Source organism: Anser anser, assembly GCF_964211835.1.
Source record: "Anser anser genome assembly, chromosome: 1".
Classification (NCBI taxonomy): domain Eukaryota; kingdom Metazoa; phylum Chordata; class Aves; order Anseriformes; family Anatidae; genus Anser; species Anser anser.
Genome location: NC_139720.1, coordinates 173150190 through 173171290, shown reverse-complemented (window position 1 = coordinate 173171290; position 21101 = coordinate 173150190). Strand labels below are relative to the sequence as shown.

At 40.3% G+C, this 21101-nt stretch overlaps 1 protein-coding gene across 12 annotated transcripts in view; it reads right to left on the bottom strand.

Annotated features, from left to right (window-relative positions):
- Positions 1-21101, bottom strand: part of PCDH9 (protocadherin 9) — an 803467-nt gene that overhangs the window by 327594 nt on the left and 454772 nt on the right. For 2 of the 12 annotated variants that reach the window (XM_083820662.1, XM_083820646.1), the window contains exon 4: positions 10144-10376. The exons of 8 other annotated variants lie outside the window; for them this stretch is intronic. In XM_083820662.1, the coding sequence (XP_083676788.1) occupies positions 10294-10376 (83 nt within the window). In that variant the 3' untranslated portion in view covers positions 10144-10293. Of the gene's footprint in view, positions 1437-10143; positions 10377-21101 lie in introns of those variants that run through there. 2 more of the 12 variants (XR_014578267.1, XM_083820665.1) reach the window with 2 other exon arrangements.

The following is a 21101-nucleotide window of genomic DNA, read 5'->3' as shown; positions in this document are numbered from 1 at the left end:
ATCTTAATACCCATTTTCCATGTAACTGCTGTCATCCCAACAACATATTTCCAACTGTGAGAACACAGATAGCTTCCTGCAGAGCTTCTAATCTCAGGGCCATTTTGCAGAGCAGCCAGGAGGATGTGCTAGTGTAATGAGAAAGCTGGTAACTACTGCCTAGAGATATAACACTTCATGTCTGCTCACTTCTCAAGCTCTGTTGGCTTGAAACAGGGATCCTAGTTTGTCTGCTTGGCTCCTAAATCTTTCCTTCCCTAGACAGCAACACATTATTCTCACACCAGATAGCTTAACTTACTGGCTGCTTACAGAACCCCTGAGATCTCTTTTAATTATATACAAAACTAACACACAAGTTCCATAAAATACTTTCAAGTCAGTCAAGACTGCTAAATACTTGGATTTGAAGTGAACGTGATTATTTTTGGATTAAATTGGTACTTACATTTACACTGCAAGTAAACAAGAAATATATCAAAACTCAAGGCTGACTAGTATATAAAAAGTTGCACAATGGACTTTAGAGTCCCAGATTTCCTTCATTTAAAAGACAACATAGGGTTATTTTGGGGAAAAGATTCTGAAGTAGGTAAAGAAAGGACACTATTTCAGTACTTCCCCCCACACCCCCCCCAATAAGTTTAAAAAAGTCTTCTTTTGCTTGACATAATTTCCCTGTGGCATTGTGCCACCTGCACATAGCCATCCATAACTCTTCTCCTGCTTGAAACAATCTTCAACATGCCACTCTCGTTAATGACTGAGATACCCCCTGATGGTGCTTAACATTTAATAGTGCTAGAGCTCCACGTTTGCCCAAACAACCTTTTCCATTTACCTTACCTCAAAGGCGTTCTAATTTTTCTTCGGAGACAGAAATCCTTTAAGCCCATTGTACCCTTAGGCTACAAATTTACTGAGATTTAGGTTTCCAATAAGAGCACCGAGATGAATGCCACCTTCTCATTTATGAATCAATTTTTGCCCATCGGCTTTTCAGTGTTATTACTTTTTATTTTATTTTACACTCAAAGGGGAGAACCTTAGGAATACATACATAGAAACACACACACAGTATTTTGGGAAAAAAATAAAGAGGACGTACTTGAAATCAGAACTGAATAAAACATATAGCATGTTCTCCTCAACATATATATCCTTAATATCTCACATAACGTAGTCACAGATAAAGCATCTTTCTCATCTTAAAGACTCTTATTTTGATCAACACATACCACAAAGGAAAGCATGCTGTTTCTTAGCATCATGAGTTTGTTTGTTTGTTTTGTTTTGTGTTTTTTTTTTTTTGTATAATTCATAATTCTAGTGAGTGGTTAAAGAAACACTTTTTCATGCACCACAGTTCAGCTGACACTCCCATCCATCTCCATGTTTCTGATCTCAATGCAGACAACATTGTACTTTTCAAAATTCTGTAAAGAAGGAATAGCACATGAAAAAAAATTATTTGCCTGAACTACAAATCCAGTGCTCATCCTTTTCAGCTATATTTCAAACAGATCAAGTGATAAACTAAATAGTTTAGAAAGTTTGGGTAAAGAACCATAATTTTCAAATTACTGACTTCCAAACTCTACTTTATTTCATTTTAATCATGTTTTGACAGAAATGAATATTGAACTTCACGTAAAGCCTAACAGACTAAATAGTTCTAATTAGAGAATTATGCGGTCATGGTCATGTATCAGATCTAGATAAACTAAAATCCAATTTTAACTGCTTGCTGGGAGTCAGACACTATCTTTGCAGTATGGCTCAGAATTCATCCCATTTGAGGAACACCATAAAGATGAAAAGATGGAATCGATCTTCTGTCTAAAGTTAAACTGCTGCAGCAGAACTCTCCTTCATTGAAGAAACACCCTGTGTGAAAACAGAACTGCCATACTACCAGGTAACGTTTGCAAAATCCTGATGACATTAGAAGATTAGAATTTTAACTACAACAGTTGTAATCATACTTTTAGTTATATAATTAGATCATAAGAATTTGTTACTTTTTTTTTTTAAAGGAATAGGTTCAGCAAATTATCTCAAGAGTTCATAATCTACCTAGAAAGCTCAAACAACTGAGCTGAATCTTTCTGAAGTGTAGCATTTGGGAATTTACCTGTAAAGATTTTTCTAGACAGACAGAAAACTTTCAGGTTAGCTCAACCATAATAATAATAATAAAAATATTGACACTGAGTTCAATATTGTCTACATACATGCCTAAAGGGTACTCCTGATCAGTGGGTGACTAGGTCCCAAGAGACTATGCAAAAACAGAGACACTGACCCATAGGGTGTACTATAACATAATGAGTCAAGATTGTTTAACTCCACAAATCAGACTGCTCCATTTATTTCACTCCTTTCTTTTTTTCTTTTTTTTTTTTTTTTCCCATGTCCTTATTCTGCTAATGTATTTTACATCTGGATTTCCAGTTGTACAGACAGAAGGTGGAAGTGATGTAAGCAATTGTAGTTTTACTCTCCTAAATATGCCTTGTACACAGATGAGGAGAAAAAAAAAAAAAAAGTAAATACCAAACAAAACCAAAATAAAACAAACAAAAAACCCTCTCAAGACTGCTGTTGCTTGCATTTCCTGGAGAGTAGGTCTTGCATAGCAAACATCAGGAAAAGCCATTTTCAAAGGTTATCCGAACTCATGTTAAATAGTTGCCTATTCAACCAAGCGAAAAATAGATCCAAAGGATGAAATAATAAAACACCAGGGACAAAAGATCCACACGCTATTTAGCAGAGAATGAAGCTCTCCATAATGGAAACATAAGCAGAGTCTCTTACAGTACTTTCAAAAAAAGGATTGCAAGCAAAGTCTTGTGAAACATTAACGTATTCTGTGACAGCTGTTTACAGTTTTTCCTTTTAAGATGTTCACAGTTGTATGTCAGGGCAGTAATTTTAAGAAAAAGATCTGAAGACTTTTCCAGATTCAGGCATACAATAAACATATACGCACCTGGAAATAAATTATAGTGGTATTGGTGGTATTGCTGGGTTAAAAAAAAAAAAATAGTTTTGTGTAGTGTGAATGATTCTAGCCCTTGAATTTTCTAAAATGCATTTTTCAGGTTTAGATATGCATTATTTAACATTCAGAATTAATTTCCATAGTTACTGGATAAGCCATTAAGAATGGCAGTGTATTACAGTTGAGAGGGGAAGGAAGAGTGGAGAACAGGGTACAAAGCATCTGAAGCGTTTCCTGCACTGCTTTACAAAATAAAAAATAAAAATAATAATAATAATAATAATAAATAAATGTTTCTTGTTTTGCTGAAGCAAGAAAGTGAGATTTTTACAAAAATGTTTTCAGATAATGCAGACACCCATCTAAAAAGTTACATTATTATGTATTTTCAATATCTTTAGGTGCCCTCATCTTAATTTTGGTTTATGATGGTAATGAGGGACTTCTATTTTTATTTGAAGTTGGTGGTTTTTTTGTAACAACTAAAAGGAAAAATTTTCCTTTAAAAAATTAACACACATATTGCTAAACGCTGTTGTTATACTCTGACTGTGTAAACTAGCCTCCAAACAATCTCTGAGAGGCAGTATAAATGAGGTGAATGGTAGATAGCACAGCATAGGTCACTTGGAAGCTGTAAGAGTTTTTATTGAGCAACCCAGATTGGCAAATGTGACAATTTTTCTTCCCAGTCTCCCTTTTACTCATATGGAAAGCAAAGCCCTGTACTGTTGAAGTGGTTTATTTGAATGGTATGGTTACATCCTTTGTAAGAAGACATGCTGAAATGGCAGACTGACATAGCCTCTCTATAGCTTCTTCACATAAGAAAACAGGAAAACGAACTGTGTTTAATATATTCTAGTTTCTTGCAGCTACCTCTTCTCACTGACCCCAATACAGGTGAGACATAAATTATCTCTGGCTTTACGCCTCCAGCAATGTTCTCATATGTCACTAAGGAAGCTTACCTTCCTAGATAGGAAACACTTATAGAATAATACAGCTCTTTTAAGAGAAAGCTTGCTGTTCTGCACAGAAAGATTTTGCTGAGGAAGCAACAATAGCTTGAACAAAATTTGGGTGGCAGCAGGGGGAGAAAAGTAGATCTTTCAGCATAGTTCCTTTTCTGAAAATTTATACTCATGGGAATAACCTTAGTGACATGGTTGGATCCTTGTCTGAAACACAAATATATATACATTCCAAACATTATTTTCTCAGAAGTTCATTATGTAAAATTAAGAAGAGTTTTGACATCCTTTGCCAAAACTCCTCACATATATCTGTATGACAATGCCACAGAGTTAGTACCTGACAAATTTCTCGTACATGCATCAGTAGGGACTAGATAGATAAAGCATCCTCAGGCAGTTATAATGGAAACCGAGACAGCAGAAAGCTAGAAATTAAAAGAATATAGGATAGTTTGAAAACTGGACATTATGTTTTAACCTCACTGGTAACTTCACTGGTAAGGACTAGTATTTACTGAATAATATTTTTCTCAAAACTCTGAGGCTATTTTCTTAGGCAACAGTTTTTAAACAACATATACCACTTGTGGTAGGTTGACCTTGGCAGGCTGCCAGCCCCCACCATGTTTCTCTCTCACTCCCACTCCTCAATAGGACAGGGGAGGCAGTAAGATGGAAAAGCTCATTGGCCAATGAGATCACTTACCATTTACCGTCACACACTAAATAGACTAAACTTTGAGTAAATTAATTTAATTTATTGCCAGTTAAAAAAACACAGTAGGATGGTGAGAAAGAAAAAAATAATTCTAAAAACCTTTCCTCCCATGTCCCTTTCTTCCCAAACTCAACTTGTCCTTCATTCCTGACTCTGTCTCCTCCCACCTCAGCCCTGTGGCGCAGCACAATGGGGAATGAGTGCCACAGCTGATCCATAACAGTTTCATTCTGCTTCTCCTTCCTCCTCACACTTTTTCCCAGTTCTAGCATGGGTCCCATGAAGAGGACCCATGATGTCAGCTAGAGCTCTGCATGTTCCTTCAGGGTACATTCACCTGTTCTAGCATGGGGGCCTCTGTGCGCTGCAGTGTGGATGGAGAATATCTGCTCCAGCGTGATCATCTCCACAGGCTACAGGGAAATTACCTACTCCACTGTGGTATCGTCCACAGGCTGCAGGGGAATCTCTACCTTGACATGCCCGGAGCACCTCCTGCCCTTCACTGACCATGGTGTTCACACCCTTGTTTCTCACACTTATTTCTTTACTACTTACACTGCTGTGAAGCATTTTGCCCTTTCGTAAATACATCTTGGCTGCTGGGCCTGGGCCAGAGGCCTAATCCTGCCATGCAGTGGGGCCGTTGGTGCTGGCTGGAACCAGCCATGTCCAGCATGGGGCAGCCCTGGACTCTCCTCACAGAGGAGCCCTGCAGAACCCCACTGCCAGCACCTGGACACCTGTACCCAATACAGCAGTGTATAATTCTGGAAAACATATCCAACTGTTTTTATTATTATTATTATTAATAATAATAATAATAATAATTGTTATTATTTAAAGGAGAGAAAATATTAAGTGAAAGAGGCTGGAAAATAATATTTAGCAAACTGAAAATATACGCACATGTTTGATAGTATAGAGGCAGGCTGAGTGAAGAGATAGAGACTCTTTCTATGTAGTTGTAGAGAAGTTTTCATATATTGTTCTGATTTACAGTCAAGATTAAACATGAAAAATGAAATATTTATCTTTTTAAAATCTAGTTGAAGCACTTGAGCCAAAAAGGTTAAAAAAAGTTCAAGGAACAATCCTATAAACAATTTAAGGCCATGATTTATGTAGCAGGTTCAGTGTGATAATGAGGAAAACTGCTAATCAGTGCCCACAGATATTAGATAATAAATTCAATAGGTTGAAATGGATATTTGTAGTACAGCAAACATTAGTCTAATGATTGAATTAATCTTCACACAGAGAAATTCTTGCATGCCAAATTTTTTTAGGACATGACATGCTAATGAAGATAAAGCTGGTAGCACTTCTTTACCCTCATGAATTAGAAGTGTTCTTTGGGAAGCTGAAAGGGAATTAAGTGGCAAAGTTTTGCAAAGAAACTCATGAAAACATTTGAGCAAACAGGAAAAAGTAATAGGTAAGAGACTCATTCTTTATTACACTTCATATGGCTGAATAGAAATGGTTTGATTAGTACAGTGTATCAGAGAACTTACTTACTATGCAAGACAGACCTAGAAATAATCAAAATGTTTTATAATTTGCAGATCTTGCTGGCACATTTGCTGGATAAGGAGGAAAAGCCACGTATGCCTGTGCCCACATGGCTGGAAGTTTAGATCTCCATGCTAATTAACTTTTTATTCCTGATCATCAAACAAATGTGTTTACAATGATAACTAAGGATTTCTTTCCTCAAATATCTTGACTGAAAAGGCAGCAACCTTGAAAAATAAAGCAAAACAAAAGAAGAACAACAAAAACACAACAGCAGCAACAAAAACAATGAAAACCATTGCTTTTCTTCCCTTTAAAAATGCCCAGTTTCTATTATGGGGCACAACTAACTGTAATGGTAGAAAGAATTATTTTCAAGTTGCTTTCAGTTTTGCCCTTTAATACACAGATCAATGGCCTAGTCTGACAAACCTCTCAGAAGGCAGATTATCTGCAAAATTGATCCTTAACTACAGAAAGAAGTTCAAGATTATTTCCAATTATTTATTTTTATTTTTCCATTTTTTAACTAGTCATTTCCCAAGGGTTTTAAACTGGAACTTTGCTGAACTATCATCCAGAGATATACAACTAGCTACACAATTCGACCTTTTTTGATTCTGAGTGGCTGATTCAAATGATCATAGCTGTGGAATAAATTCCATCAAAACTAAAAACACTGTTGATTACTTAGGTAGATACTAAACACAAGTTTATAGTTATTAATTATCTCTTCCACTGGAAAAAGAGATTTTTGTGTGTGTGTGTGTGTTTATTTTTTTTATGGTGGTAGCATTAAAGTATTTAAAGTTCAAAGTATTTGATCTGGGTTAAGAAGTAATACATGCCAAATTTATTTGAATAAACAGTATTCTGTCCATAATATCTTTGCCATATTTTCCTAAGAATGAAGATACCACTCTGTGTGCCTCCCACATTAAGCAGATTCATTTACATATGACTTACACTTTCACTTCAGATGCACTGAACAGAAGGTATATAACTTATTTTGGAAGTTATACTACATATGATACAAAAAGACAAATGAAGCCAATCCTGTTCATATACTGTTAGTGTTAGTGGAGACGTGCCATATGCAAATACTTCCTCTATACATTTCAGAGGTCAGTGCTATCTGTTCTTAGATATTACATCTGGCACCAAGACAATGTAACACCATTATACAGATTTTAATGGACAACCTGAGGAGAAAATTAGAGTACTGCTGTCAATGAACTGCCAGATTTATGAGTTACTGTATACCTTAGACAAAGCAGAATACAACATGGAGTAGGCTGGCATCTTGTGATGGGCAGGCATTTGACAAGACCATAAAAGAAAGAGGCTGAATTAAACAACATGATATTCATTTTTTTCACCCAACGAAGCACCCTCTTTCTTGATTTGGGTTGTTTTCCAGTTTTCTCGGCAATTTTGCAGGCTTCTAAGAACAAGCGTTCTTCCCTTCATGTTTGTTCAGTTGGCAGAATGATTTGTGGACATTTTTGAGACATAAATAAAACACTTTTCTGACTTCTGAGCAGCACAGAACAGTTCTAAAATGTTTCAATGTACATGGAAGATTTACCTATACCCATGTCAGTTCCTCAGCACTCTATTTTTCATGTACCATGCCTACACTGTTGTGTATAATCAATCCACCTGGCAATTTAACTGACACCTTCCAAGCCCCAAAACATTCTTTTTTCTGCCTCTCCAGTCTAATCTTCTTTTCGTTTCCTGCACTTGTGCAACAGATTAAGCAATATCAACAGTCACTCCTAGATGTACCTCACTGAAAAATACACTCCATCTTATCACCAACCCAAACATATTGATTTCTGAATTAAAGACATGAAATATAGACAGATATTAACATACACTGCTACCAGGATTTATTGTGTTACTGTGTGAAGACACAGACCTACAGTGGTTGAATATGAGTATCAGCAGGGGATACTTCTTTCTATTTTTCCTATTTTACATGGATTTTTTTTTTTATTTTTTCTGGAGAGAAAATATTAGAAAAAATATAATCTTAGAATAAATCAGGTTGGAAGAAGTCCTGAGATATCATCTATTCAGACTCCTTCCTTAAGGCAGGATACAAAATCAGTTTGGACTAAGTTGCAGAAGAACAATAGGCCTGAAAAAAAACATAGAAGAAACTATTTGGATGCTGTTACTGGCTACAGAAACAGGGAATAAGTAGTACATCAAAATATATTTTGGCTGATACTTTGTTAAAAGTTTGTTAAACAATTAAAATGTTGAAAACAGAGAATATTTTCTTTAAAAACAAACCAATCTTTTTTTTAATTTTTTTTTCTGTCTGTGCCAATAAAAGCTCCATCAGCTTATACTAGTGGTGTAACAATTTTAGAGTTTCTGTTGTTAGCTAAGCTGTAGCTGAAAAATGTGAAGGTTAGTGACAACCACATGGTTTTTGTACTTCTCAAGATAAGTTTATACTCTGCTTTAAGAAAAGTTTAAAAAATACATTCATTAATATCAGCCAGTTAAAAGACCAAATATATTTACTTTTAATGATCATTAAAAGACAAAGTAAATGATTACAGATATTTTGACACAGTTTTCTTGGTCCCATTTTCTATGCTGCTTTTGGCAGCATAGAAAAGCTGTTCTGAATCTAAAGTGATGTAACATATGAATTTCAGTTTGTATGCTAAATTAATATTTTTGAAAATATTTTCTTAAATTCACTTTTATGCCTTAGCTTTCAATGAAAGTTTTCCTTCAAAGTTCTCTAAATTAGAGGGAAGAGTAGAATATACTTTTAGTCAAGCAGTCAAGCAAGAGAGAGAGACATAAAAAGTCTCAGAAAATGTTCCTCTAAAACTGAAAGGCCATGAGTCTCTTTTGTACTAAAATATCTTCCAAGGGACCAAAATGTTATTTCTTAAATGTTTTTACTGTTCTTTTATAAAGATTCTTTTTATTTATTCATGTGTGTTCTTGTGGAACCATCTGCTTACCCTTCAGCCCAAAAGTGAATAAACATGCAAAGCAACTTATTATTTGGCTGTTCTAGCATTCTTCATTATTGATTAATCAGACTTATTTCAAAGTGAAACTCTTTCATAATATTGTTTTCTTTGTTTACAAAATGACTTGGATAAACTCACAAGTGCCTCTAAAGTCACAATTTTCATCCCATTTGTCTTGTTTTGACATGAATTTTCTTAATTTATGCAGAAAGTAGCTCAAAAATGCTGGCTGACTTTGAAGATAGAAAGTGAATATCAATATATATATATTTAATACTAAAGTATTTTGATTTGGGGGGAAGAATGACTCATTAATATGAGGAGGCTTTAATATAGACTAGAAGGCTTAATTGTGCGTAATGCATAATAAGGATTGAAAAGACTATTTGTGTTAGGTTTCTCAAAGACGATCTGAACTGGTACTCTATGCCCAACACAGCAGTCTGTATATTCAGAAGCAGAGTTTGTGAGCCTAGGCTTCTAGCCCAAATCTCTTGAAAATGTCACCCTACCATTCTGATTAGACTGAACAAAGAATCAACCAGATTGTAACCAATGGTGCATCAGGTTATTTTTAGCTATCTCTACCTTATAGATCAGTCATGTTATCTATTTAAATGCTAAAGGGAAGTTAGATAGCCAAAGGTCAGTATCATTAGTAAAAATCTAGATTATCTGAATAGCTCTGTACCCTAGCTGAATGGGTTATACCAATGAACATCGTATGCTTAGATATGCATACATTTGTCTTTTACAGCTGGCACAGTGACCTATATTCACCTATAACATGTTAGATATTTTCACTCTTCTGAAAAAAGTATCATGAATATTTCTCCAAACAATGTAGTTACTCATAAAAATAGACATATATATAACCGTCTATTTACAACTGAAAATGCATGACGTGCATTCAAAATCAAGCAGTAGTGAAGGACATGCATGTATGCTAATAGAAACAAACAAACAAACAAACAAATCACTCAAACACATTCAACCTGGAGTAAGCAATTACCTCATACTATCCCCTCATTTTGCAGGAAGAGAAATACATAAACTGTGAAACAACTAATCCACTGTGGTGTGGATGATTATTTTTGAGTCATTTGGTTCCTCCACTGAATGATCCAAGGAATCTGCAGTTAAATCAACTGAAAAAAAAATAAATCAGTAGTGCAGGGAAACTTTTGATTACACTTATAATTTCACAAGCTAACCTACAAATCACTTTAAAATTGCTGGTAACACTATACTACTATTAACCTTCTACACATTTTTATTGAAAGACTGTACGTACAATCCCTTAGTTAATGACTATGGTGTGCTTGCCAGAACACATTCACACTCACAACAACTAATAAGTGTCTGAGTTTCAAGACAACAACCAAAAAAAACACCACTCAAATTGTATTGGCTTCTCTACTGAAAATAAAATGTATTCTGTATGCATTCTCTCTGTTACATTAACAGTCTTTCTTAATATTGAAATGTGCTTGCATATTTTAAGTACATTTTAAATTGCAACAACTTATAAGTTTTGACTAATAAGTTGCTTTCCTTTAAATTCAGTAATTGACAACTCTTTAAAATACAAAGATGTATTGATATTTAGTAAAAGCTAAGCATTAAAACTGGTCAATTATTCTATCACAGTCTAATGCCAGTCATATATTTGTACATAAGCATAAACGAAGGATATCTAATGTGGCAAACATGCACATCAGGAGATTTTTTCATTTTTTTTACTTAATAAATACATAATGATTATACAGTTAATATGGTCTTCATATTTTTCAGTCATTTTAGATGAATGAATCATTTATAACTATAGTTTTTACTTAATATAAATATATGATTTCAGTAGCTGTCTGTGGAGAATAGTCAGACTTGTTAGCATCACTGATAAGCACTGGCTTTCGGCAAAGGGAAGTTGAGCAGCTTGTTCTTGTTTCTCTCTTACACAAACTTTGTGGATGGAGGTCCACAAGCTTGGTATGAGAGGTTGCTGAAGGAGGAAGTGTTGTGTTGGCAGAATGGCCCTGTTTTGATGGCAGAACAGAATCTTCAAGGCGAGGGTGCCTAAGTGAAACTTTTTGCTTCACTATGTTTAAAATGAATATTAAGATTCACATGCCTGAATATGGTAATAAACTTAATGAAGTACAAGCTAAACATATATAATTGTAATACTCAACTCTCCACACAAATCATGCTAAACATCACCCCAGGGAGGGAACAGATAAGGTTAAGATATAAAAGTGTGTTAGGAGTTAGTGGGGAAAAAAACAAAATAATAAAGTAAAGTAAAGCAAAGTAAAGTAAAGTAAAGTAAAAGAGAAAAAAGGAGGAAGGGAAGGGAAGGGGAAGGGGAAGGGGAAGGACCAAAAAACACAAAGTAAGAAAGAAGTTAGTGTTAGGAACAAAAGTTAGAGTGAAGTAAAAAGAGTTGGGGGGGGGGGGGGGGGGGGGGGGTAAGAAAGAAGTAATTTGAAACCTAGTAGAGGCTGTTGACAGTCTGTGCCCTTTCTCCTCCACCAAGACAGGGATGCCTTCTTGGAAACTCTACGCCTTCACACTTTGGTGAGGAATACCCAGGATAGCATTTTGCTATCACTATTATCATATATTAGCAGTACTGCAGTGAGTTTATTTATCAGTGGCAATTCCAAATCTGCTGTACCTGTTGCATTATTAAAAACATTCAGCTTTGTGAAACTGTCCCTGTGAAAGCCCTTGGCAGGGCTTTGAAACAAGCAAATGTCACACTCTGATAAGTCCTCTTCAATGTGACACTGTCTCCCTGACATTTTTCCATAAATGTAGCTATGTGCTGAATTTTGTCAGTACTATTCAGTAAGGATAAAGAAAAAGAAAAAAAAAAAAAAAGTTCTTCAACCTGTCTCAATGCAAAACACTTTATTTAGATCTTTAGATTTTGAAGACAATGCAGATCTAATCTAAATTAATTTGGTATATAAGCAGGATAGGATCCTTTTCCAAAATGGTAGGCACATAGAATTCATTTTAAGTTGAAAAATACTTTTTTTATTATTATTATTTTTTTTTTCAGGGTGAACAATTTTAAAACTGCTATATATATGATGGGAATATTTAAGCATAATATTTATGCATATCTTGATGATAGTTCAGTAATGGAAATTTCTTTAAAATGAGTTGACCCATAGAGAAAGAAAGATTTGTTCTTAAACAGTATGTTTCCATTGACTTTCAGAAGTCTATTTCTGACATGAATCCCCTAGTCATCTCCATTTGACACACTTCATTTTGTATTGAAGAATCCTTTTGGAGCACAAAAATGGAATTGCTTTTGGAGGAAATGAAACCAGAATTATACTGTAGAAAGTAACAGGCATTTAGACGAAAGTAACCCCCTCAAATGTATACACATTACACATCATGTCTTTAGCACCATCTGCTTCACATTCAGACCTGTCCCTACTGTGCTTTGTGCTAAATTATGTTAAATGCTAAAGTAGCCATACTCACACTGATCTAGGTAAAGTAAAGTAACGTATAGGAGTACAGAAGAAAATAATGTTTCTACTTTCTCCCAAAGATGACCAGTTGTTGCTAAACAAGGAATGAATAACTTTTTCTTGTTTTTTCTTGTTTTTTTTGTTTGTTTTTGTTTTTGTTTTTTTTTAGTGGTGATGTTGCATGCTTTTATATTTGAAAAATGTTTTTGTTTGTTTGTTTGTTTGTTTCACTTTCTGTTTAATTGATGCAAATGTGAAGGAAAAGATTTCAGGTCAGGCTTTGGTAAAGAAGATTTTGTACATATTTCTCTTTCCTTGCCAAAGGTGAATATGCTCTAAGTTTGGAAGTTTGATATAGTCACATCTGGATGACTTCTATCTGGAAGGTATGCCTTCTGCTTGGCACCAAAGAACAAACAAATATAGCATTCTGTACATGCTGAACACAGCAAACATTCTATGATTATTTTCATTCTCCCTACTTATTTCTTTTAACAGGTATTTACCTGGATCAGTATGAAAGGCTATAAAGCTTTAGACTAGTAAAAGATTCAACTGTGATTCCTACTTCTAGGATGTTTATTTATTTATGGTTTGGACTGCAAATATAGTTCCTTATTTGTTTTCAATCTACTTCATACATATCTCCTCCGCCTTTTGTTTAAGACAAGCAGATCAAGTTTATGCACAGAAACATAAAACATTCTTTCAGAAATCAAATACTTGAAAGAAAAGAAAATATTTGTTGTCTGTATAACAGATAACACTCAGATCTTATTCTAGGAGCCTCTCTTCATATGCATGGATTTCTCGTTAGAGTTAAAGAAGCAAACAGAAAATCTGACAAAAGACAAAGACATAAAATAAGCACAGTAAACAAAATTAACTCCCAGCCTCTGGACCAGACTAGGTCAAATCTCTACGCACTGATATATGAGGGAATTTCTTAAGATGAGACACTTTTTCTATGAAAGATTTCCCTCTTGGAAAGCAAAAGCTTATCAAACTATTTCCCTGAGGAAGGGATTCAATGTCCTGTGACTGGATTCCTTGAATTGGAGGAAGCAGAACTGGTCAAAGAAAAAGACTTTCTTAGAAATCTTTTTTTAGAACAATGCTACAAAATATAGGATATTTTATGTTAATCATACCCACCCTCCACCCCCCCACCCAAAGAAAAAAAAAAAAAAAGAAAGGTATGAAAAATGATATATATATTCAATTAGTATTGTAAAAAATGAAGCAGGAAATCAGCAATTGCCCTTTTGCTTTGAAAAATGTGCAGGTAAGAAAGACTTAAATCTCCCAAAAGATAAGATTATTCCCTTAGCAACAAGAACAGACAGATTCAACTCATGAAGGGTTGGAGTTGTTTGGAATCAACTAAATTTCAGTATCTGAACTTCTCCTATACACAACAGCAATCTAGTGAGGATAGTCTTGAAAACTGTGCCTCACATTAAATTAAACACTTTTGGTAATTGGTGTCTAGACTCAATTACTATACTGACTAGGTCTCTGATGGGAGCTCACATTATCTAACTCATATCTGGATGTGTTATAGAGATATAGAAAGGTTACATATATAACACCTATATTCCTATAAGTAGTAACCTAAATGTATTAACTCCTTTTGGAATGAATCTTAGCCTAAAGTTCACTTCTCCTGCTTTACCGTTAACATGCAATGCAGGTCCAGAAATATCCCGGGGTACCTCAGATATTTGCATGTGGATGTCAAACATGAAAGAAGGCAGTGCAGCTAAAAAAAGGTAGGGCACCTCAGGGTATTTCAAGTACCACTGGATGCCTGGTATAACAAATGATTTGGGCCATATATATCTACATTCTGGAGCTAAATTCCATCCCAAATGTCTACATGTGATCTTGACATTTGAGCTCCTATTACACTCAGTAGAAATATGGTAAATGGACTCGAAAGAGAAATTTATCCAACCTGTACTTTAGGATGAAATGAAAGCTGTAGCACTCAACAAATTAAAAAGGGAGCTTATATATTTAGCATAAAGTTTTAGATCTCCATATGTAATCATCCAAATTTAGGAGCTTATAATATGGATCTGAGTTCCATTTTTAATGTTTCAAACTAATACACCACACATCTTCTTTAGTTAGTATAGTCATCTTTCATAATCAATGGTATGATATGGGCACTTCTCTATGAAATTTACTTGACCAATTTCAGACATCTACATTAGGAGCTAAAGTGGTTTCCATACATAGTTTCTTCTACTGCTCACACAAATTACTGGGCTAGACAGATCATTGGTCTTACTCATTTATTATATACTTAGAATTCATTTACCTTACAGAATAAATATTTTTTTCTTTATTTCACAGAATCACAGAATTGAAGGGGTTGGAAGGGACCTCGAAAGATCATTGGGTCCAACCCCCCTGCCAAAGCAGGCTCCTTAGAGCAGGCTGTCCGGGTAGGCATCCAGATGGGCATTGAATATCTCCAGAGAGGGAGACTCCACAACCTCCCTGGGCAACCTGTTCCAGTGCTCTGTCATCCTCACCGTGAAGAAGTTCTTTCGCATGTTGGTGCAGAACTTCCTGTGCTCTATCTTGTGGCCATTGCCCCTTGTCCTATCCCCGCAAACCACTAAGAAGAGGTTGGCCAAATCCCTCTGTCTCCCAAACCTCAGGTATTTATACACATTGATGAGATCCCCTCTCAGTCTTCTCTTCTCCAGGCTGAACAGACCCAGGTCTCGCAGCCTTTCCTCATAGGGAAGATGCTCCAGGCCCCGTATCATCTTTGTGGCCCTCTGCTGGACTCTTTCCAGGAGATCCCTGTCTTTTTTGTACTGGGGAGCCCAGAACTGGACACAGTACTCCAGGTGAGGCCTGACCAGGGCAGAGTAGAGGGGGAGGATCACCTCCCTTGACCTGCTGGCCACGCTCCTTTTTATGCACACCAGGATCCCATTGGCCCTCTTGGCCACCAGGGCACATAGTCAACCTGTTGTCCACCAGGACCCCCAGGTCCTTCTCCTCAGAGCTCCTCTCCAGCAGGTGGTCCCCCAGCCTGTACTGATACATCCGGTTGTTCCTTCCCAGGTGCAGGACTCTACACTTGCTCTTATTAAACCTCATTTGGTTTCTTCCTGCCCATCTCTCCAGCCGGTCCAGGTCTCGCTGAGTGGCGGCACAACCTTCTGGCATGTCAGCCACTCCTCCCAGCTTCATGTCATTGGTGTACTTACTGAGGGCAGACACTATTGCCTCATCAAGGTCGTCGATGAAGATGTTGAACAGGACCAGAGCCAGCACCAACCCCTGGGGAATGCCACTAGTCACAGGTCTCCAGCCAGACTATGCACCACCGATCACCACCCTCTGAGCTCGGCCAGTCAGCCAGTTCTCAACCCACCTTACTGTCCACTCCTCTATCCCACACTTTCTCAGCTTTGCTATCAGGATGTCATGGGAGACAGTATCAAAAGCCTTGCTAAAGTGAAGGTAGATGACATCCACTGATCTGCCCCCATCTACCCAGCTGGTGATGTCATCATAGAAGGCAACGAGGTTGGTCGAGCACGACTTCCCCTTGGTAAATCCATGCTGACTACTCCTCATAACATTCTTCTCTTCCAGTTGCTTGGAGATGGCATCCAGAACAAGCTGTTCCAACACCTTTCCAGGGACAGAGGGGAGACTGACTGGCCTGGAGTTTCCTGGCTCCTCCTTCTTGCCCTTCTTGAAGGCTGGAGTGACACTGGCTATCCTCCAGTCTTCAGGCACCTCTCCTGTTCTCCAGGACCTTTCAAAGATGATAGAGAGTGGTTTGGCGATCACCTCTGCAACTCCCTTAGCACACGTGGATGCATCCCATCGGGGCCCATGGATTTGTGTGTGTTGAGCCCACCCAGGTGCTCCCCAACTACCCTTGGGTCAACCACGGGGGAGCCCTCCATTTCCCAGCCTCTTTCTCCCCACACCAGGGTCGAGGAGTCCCAGGGGGTAGTCCTTGAAGCAAAGACTGAAGCAAAGAAAGCATTCAGTATCTCCGCCTTCTCGGTATCTCCCGTTACCAGGACATCCCCCTCGTTCAGTAAGGGACCCAAATTATCCCTAGTCTTCCTTTTACTGTTTACATACTTAAAAAAAACCCTTCTTATTATCTTTTATCTCTTTTGGAAGCCTCATCTCTAGGTGGGCTTTAGCCTTCCTCGTCGCGTCCCTGCAGGCCCTGACAACACTTCTATAGTCCTCCGAAGACCCAAGAGGACAGGCCCTTTTTCCACATTTCGTAGACCTTCCTCTTCCTTTTGATCTTGTCAATGAGCTCCTTGTTCATCCACGCAGGTTTCCTGCCCCCCTTCCCCAATTTCCTACTCTTAGGGATGCACCGATCCTGAGATTGGAAGAAGTGCTGTTTAAATGTAGCCCAGCTCTCACAAGCACTCTTGCCTTCTAGTAACCTAGCCCATGAGATACTCCCAAGCAGGTCCCGTAAGAGGTCAAAGTTGGCTCTCCGAAAGTCCAGCGTAGCAATCTTGCTACTAGCCCTACTTCTTCCACCAAGTTCCATCTTGAACTCCACCATCTCATGGTCGCTGCATCCCAAGCTGCCCCCAACCTTCACATCCCTAACAAGCCCATCCCTGTTGGTAAGGACAAGGTCCAGAAGCATCCCCCGCCTCGTCGGCTCCTCTACCACCTGCGTTAGAAAATTGTCTTCAATGCATTGTAGGAACCGTTTGGACTGCTTGTGCCTGGCCGAGTTGCTTACCCAGCAGATGTCTGGATAATTGAAGTCCCCCATGAGAACCAGCACCCGTGATCGTGAGGCTACTATCAGCTGTTTGCAGAAGGCCTCATCGACCACGTCCTCCTTATCTGGTGACCTGTAGTACACCCCCACAACAGTGTCTCCCATACCAGCCCACCCCTTAATTCTCACCCACAAGCTCTCCACTTGTCCTTCACCCTCCCCCAGGTGGAGCTGGGTACACTCTAATTGCTCCCTCACATAAAGGGCAACCCCACCCCCTCGCTTCCCCAGCCTGTCTTTCCTGAAAAGGACATAGCCCTCCATGACAGCGTTCCAGTCATGTGAGCTGTCCCACCACGTCTCTGTGACCGCAACGAGATCGTGGCCCTGCGACCTAATGCAGATCTCAAGCTCATCCTGTTTATTTCCCATGCTCCGCACATTGGTGTGGCACTTTACAGATTTCACAGATTTCACAGATTTCTCTAGGTTGGAAGAGACCTCAAGATCATCGAGTCCAACCTCCGACCTAACACTAAGTACTCCACTAAACCATATCCCTAAGCTCTACATCTAAACGTCTTTTAAAGACCTCCAGGGATGGTGACTCCACCACCTCCCTGGGCAGCCCGTTCCAATGCTTAATAACCCTTTCGGTAAAGAAGTACTTCCTAACATCCAACCTAAAACTCCCCTGTCGCAACTTTAGCCCATTCCCCCTCGTCCTGTCACCAGGCACGTGGGAGAATAGACCAACCCCCACCTCTCTACAGCCTCCTTTCAGGTAACTGTAGAGAGCGATGAGGTCTCCCCTGAGCCTCCTCTTCTCCAGGCTGAACAAGCCCAGCTCCCTCAGCCGCTCCTCGTAAGACTTGTTCTCCAGACCCCTCACAAGCTTGGTCGCCCTTCTCTGGACTCGCTCGAGCACGTCCATGTCCTTCCTGTAGCGAGGGGCCCAAAACTGAACACAGTACTCGAGGTGCGGCCTCACCAGAGCCGAGTACAGGGGCACAATCACTTCCCTCGACCTGCTGGCCACACTGCTTCTTATACAGGCCAGGATGCCGTTGGCCTTCTTGGCCACCTGAGCACACTGCTGGCTCATATTCAGCCGACTATCCACCAATACTCCCAGGTCCTTCTCGGCCAGGCAGCTTTCCAGCCACTCATCTCCCAGCCTGTAGCTCTGCTTGGGGTTGTTGCAGCCCAGGTGCAGGACCCGGCACTTGGCCTTGTTGAACTTCATGCAGTTGACCCCAGCCCATCGCTCCAGCCTATCCAGATCCTCCTGCAGAGCCTTCCTGCCCTCGAGCAGATCGACACACGCACTTAGCTTGGTGTCATCTGCAAACTTACTGAGGGTGCACTGGACGCCCTCATCCAGATCATCAATAAAGATATTAAAGAGGACCGGCCCCAGTACCGAGCCCTGGGGGACTCCACTAGTGACCGGCCTCCAACCAGATTTGACTCCATTCACCACAACTCTCTGGGCCCGGCCATCCAGCCAGTTTCTAACCCAGCGAAGCGTACGCCAGTCCAAGCCCCGAGCAGCCAGTTTCTTGAGGAGAATGTTGTGGGGAACAGTGTCAAAAGCCTTACTGAGGTCAAGGTAGACCACGTCCACAGCCTTTCCCTCATCCACCAAGCGCGTCACTTGGTCATAGAAGGAGATCAGGTTCGTCAAGCAGGACCTGCCTTTCATAAACCCATGCTGACTGGGCCTGATCGCCTGCTTGCCCTGCAAGTGCCGCGTGATGACCCTCAAGATAATCTGCTCCATGAGCTTCCCCGGCACTGAGGTCAAACTGACAGGCCTATAGTTCCCCGGGTCTGCCCTCCGGCCCTTCTTATAGATAGGCGTCACATTGGCTAGCCGCCAGTCAACCGGGACCTCCCCCGATAGCCAGGACTGCCGATAAATGATGGAAAGCGGCTCAGCCAGCTCCTCCGCCAGTTCTCTCAGTACCCTTGGGTGGATCCCATCCGGCCCCATCGACTTGCGCACATCCAAGCTCCGTAGCAGGTCGCCAACCATTTCCTCATGGATAGCGAAGGCCACATCCAGCTCCCCATCCCCTTCCACCAGCTCAGGGCACTGGGTGTCCGGAGAACAACCGGTATTGCCGCTAAAGACTGAGGCAAAGGCGGCATTAAGCACCTCAGCCTTTTCCTCATCCTTAGTAACTAGGTTTCCCCTCGCATCCAGTAAAGGATGGAGATTCTCCCTAGTCCTCCGTTTCGCGTTGATGTATTTGTAAAAGGATTTTTTGTTGTCTTTAACGGCAGTAGCCAGATTGAGCTCCAGATGAGCTTTGGCCTTTCTAATTTTCTCCCTGCACAGCCTCGCTACATCCTTGTAGTCCTCCTCAGTGGCCCGCCCTTTTTTCCAAAGATTATAAACCCTCTTTTTTCTGCTAAGCTCCAGCCGCAACTCTCTGTTGAGCCAGGCCGGTCTTCTTCCACGCCGGCTCATCTTTGGGCACGTGGGGACGGACCGCTCCTGTGCCATCACGATTTCCTTCTTGAGGAGCGCCCAGCCTTCCTGGACTCCTCTGCCCTTCAGAACCGCCTCCCAAGGGACTCGGCCAACCAGCGTCCTGAGCAGCTCAAAGTCAGCCCTCCGGAAGTCCAAGACAGCAGTTTTACTGGTCCCCTTCCTGGCCTCGCCAAGAATAGAGAACTCTACCATTTCGTGGTCACTCTGCCCCAGACAGCTTCCGACCACCACATCTCCCACCAGTCCTTCTCTGTTTGTGAAGAGAAGGTCTAGCGGGGCACCACCCCTGGTAGGTTCACTGACCAGCTGCATCAGGAAGCTATCTCCCACGCTCTCCAGAAACCTCCTAGACTGCTTTCTCTGTGCCGTGTTGTGTTTCCAGGATATGTCCGGGAAGTTGAAGTCCCCCACGAGGACAAGCGCCGACGATTTTGCAACTTCTGTCAGTTGCCTATAAAACTCCTCATCCGTCTCCTCATCCTGGTTCGGCGGTCTATAACAGACCCCCACCAGGATGCTAGCCTTGCCGGCCTTCCCGCGGATCCTAACCCACAGGGATTCAACCTTATCATTCCCAGCCTGGAGTTCCACAACATCAAAAGATTCTCTAATGTAGAGAGCCACACCACCACCCCTTCTGTGCTGCCTGTCCCTCCTGAAGAGCCGATAGCCAGGCATTGCAGCACTCCAGTCGTGGGAGCGGTCCCACCACGTCTCCGTGATGGCAACCAAGTCGTAGCCTGCCTGCTGCACAATGGCTTCCAGCTCCTCCTGTTTGTTACCCATGCTGCGTGCATTAGTGTAGATGCACTTCAGCTGGGCCATCGCCTTCTTCCCCGGCCTAGCCATTGTTTCCCCCGGCACAGCTCCGACAAGCCTTGTTTGAGCCCCGTCCCCCTTCTTACCTAGTTTAAAGCTCTCTCTATGAGCCCCGCCAGCTCCTGGCCTAGGATCCGTTTTCCCCTTGGAGATAGAGACCCATCTGGGGCCATCAGGCCGGGTGCCGAGTAAAGCTCCCCATGGTGAAAAAACCCAAAATTTCTATGCTGGCACCAGCCTCTGAGCCACCTATTAACCACATGAGCTTTCCGTGTCCTCTCCGTGCCTCTCCCTTCCCCCGTAGGGATGGACGAAA